This window comes from Venturia canescens, unplaced genomic scaffold (assembly GCF_019457755.1).
Source record: "Venturia canescens isolate UGA unplaced genomic scaffold, ASM1945775v1 PGA_scaffold_15__1_contigs__length_3012046, whole genome shotgun sequence".
In the NCBI taxonomy this organism is placed as follows: Eukaryota; Metazoa; Arthropoda; class Insecta; order Hymenoptera; family Ichneumonidae; genus Venturia; species Venturia canescens.
In genome coordinates this window covers 442,552-444,448 of record NW_025108584.1, presented here as the reverse complement: position 1 = coordinate 444,448, position 1,897 = coordinate 442,552, and the positions used below count along the sequence as shown (strand labels likewise).

At 60.3% G+C, this 1,897-nt stretch overlaps 1 protein-coding gene across 1 annotated transcript; it reads left to right on the top strand.

The window, feature by feature from the left end:
- The first annotated feature begins 320 nt into the window (after positions 1–320).
- Positions 321–1,574, top strand: LOC122418613 (MADS-box MEF2 type transcription factor MIG1-like). The gene has a single exon (XM_043432886.1). It carries the CDS (start codon positions 321–323, stop codon positions 1,572–1,574), a length of 1,254 nt encoding a protein of 417 aa, XP_043288821.1.
- The last annotated feature ends 323 nt before the right edge of the window (positions 1,575–1,897 follow it).

The following is a 1,897-nucleotide window of genomic DNA, read 5'->3' as shown; positions in this document are numbered from 1 at the left end:
TGCTCTGTGCTTAACTGTTCTTTCTGGTGTGCTTTACGTTCCACAGCTTCGCATGTACCTCCGACGCTTCGTACCTAAATACCTGCCATTAGTACCTAGTACCTTGTACCTCGCCTCGCTCAACGATTACCCCGACATTACCTGGGACCCGTACCTGCTTACCATCATCGTTACCTCCCACCGGGCACCACCGCTACCTCAGCTGTATCTACGGACTGTACCTTATTACCTGCGACTCGGCCTCCATCGCGTTCCCCGTCGGGACCCCGTCGTCAAGTCCCCCCGGAGATACTCTCGGTACGTACCACTCACGCCACGACATGAGCGCACCCCCTCCACCCATTATCAAAATGGAAATTTCCTCATCGTCAGAAGGGGATAGCGACGACTCGTTCCCCTCGCTGCCCGAGATAGACCCGGGAAGCGAGACCGAAGACGAGTTACTCCGAGACCCCGACGAGAGAAGAACACCTCCTCAGCGGAGACGATCTTCGACGGCACACCGGCGATCACCTCAACCAACCTCGGCCGAGTCCCGGGATCGATCACCTCGCTCTCCCCGGCGGGTTCCATCCGAGACGAGATATTCGCCTTCGCGGGACCCCTCCCCCAACGAGCCAAGATCGAACCCACGTCGCACTCAACCACCACCGCCGCGTTCCCCAGCGCCAATGGAGATTCTAGAGGAGTTGTTGGAAGCTCTGGATCGGCAGGAACCCTTCGGAGTGGACGACAATCCGGTGTTCGACAACATCCGCCCGTACGCACCCCTGCTGGCAGCAGGAGAATTCGTGCGCCCAGGGTTCCTCGACGCTCTAATCGGCTTGATACGAGCGCTAACGCACCGCCGCTCCGGGTATTGCCCGATTGCGGAGGGGCTCCAGCACCCGCGGTCCATGGGGTCCTCGGCGACGATCAAGGCGTTCCCCCCGACTCGAGACGCCTCCTCCCAGACTACCCACTCGGCAGTACGGGAAGTCGCCAGCCAAACCGAACCACCGACCGCTGGCGATACGAGCAGCCAGACCAACCCGCCGACGGCACGCGACGTGAGCAGCCAAACCTTACCCGTCGACGGGCCGCGAGATACCTTGGAGCGCCAGCTGTCAACGCCACAAGAACCCGAGGGAGAAGGCACAGCCCCAGCTTCAGAGGCAGGCCGACAAAGAGAGCGACCCCGTGAACAACGCACCTACGGGAGGGGCACATCCTCGGCGCAACCACCAGCCCCCACGAAACCGCACGGAGGAGAATACCGGACGGCGAATCGATCCGCAGGACCCAGGGCCCCCAGAGGTAGGGGAGTGGCCCCGAACAACCCCGCCCCACCCGCTACCACGGCGACCACGAAAGCTCCAGAGGTCCCGCCGAAACCATCAGGGCGGCAAGAGTCCACTTCTCGATATGGCCGGTGCTTCAACTGCGGGAGCGCCTCTCACCGACGACAAACCTGCACCCAGCCGCCACGCCAGTTTTGTTTCCGATGCGGGGAGCTGGATGTCACGGTTCGGACCTGCCCGAAGCACGGCTCCGCTTACGAAAAGGAAGAACCCTGGAACTGGAACCGCCGATAACGGGTCCCGCGGGATCACCGTACCTGCTCGCCGCGGATCAGACTCCACCTACCTTCCACCCCCCTGTTTACCTAACACCTGCGTGGATGGCCTAATGCTTCACCGCGGCTAGTACCTAGCTGTCCTAGTTAAGAATCCGTCACCTTTAATCTTAAGTCAACCGATTTTCGGGTTGCTCCCTCCCCGGTGAACTTCTTTTGGTTTGTGTTTTAGTTTTGCTCGGAGGAATCGGTTCAGAACGCCCAAGCGTTTATGGGCCCAAAGGCCAGGCAATGGAGGGCTATCCCCATTGGTTTCCCTTGGTTCTGTCTCTTTGTTTTTTT

What these genes read in the sequence shown, in the direction of transcription:
- LOC122418613 (XM_043432886.1), top strand. Translation starts at nt 321, where the DNA reads ATGAGCGCACCCCCTCCACCCATTATCAAAATGGAAATTTCCTCATCG.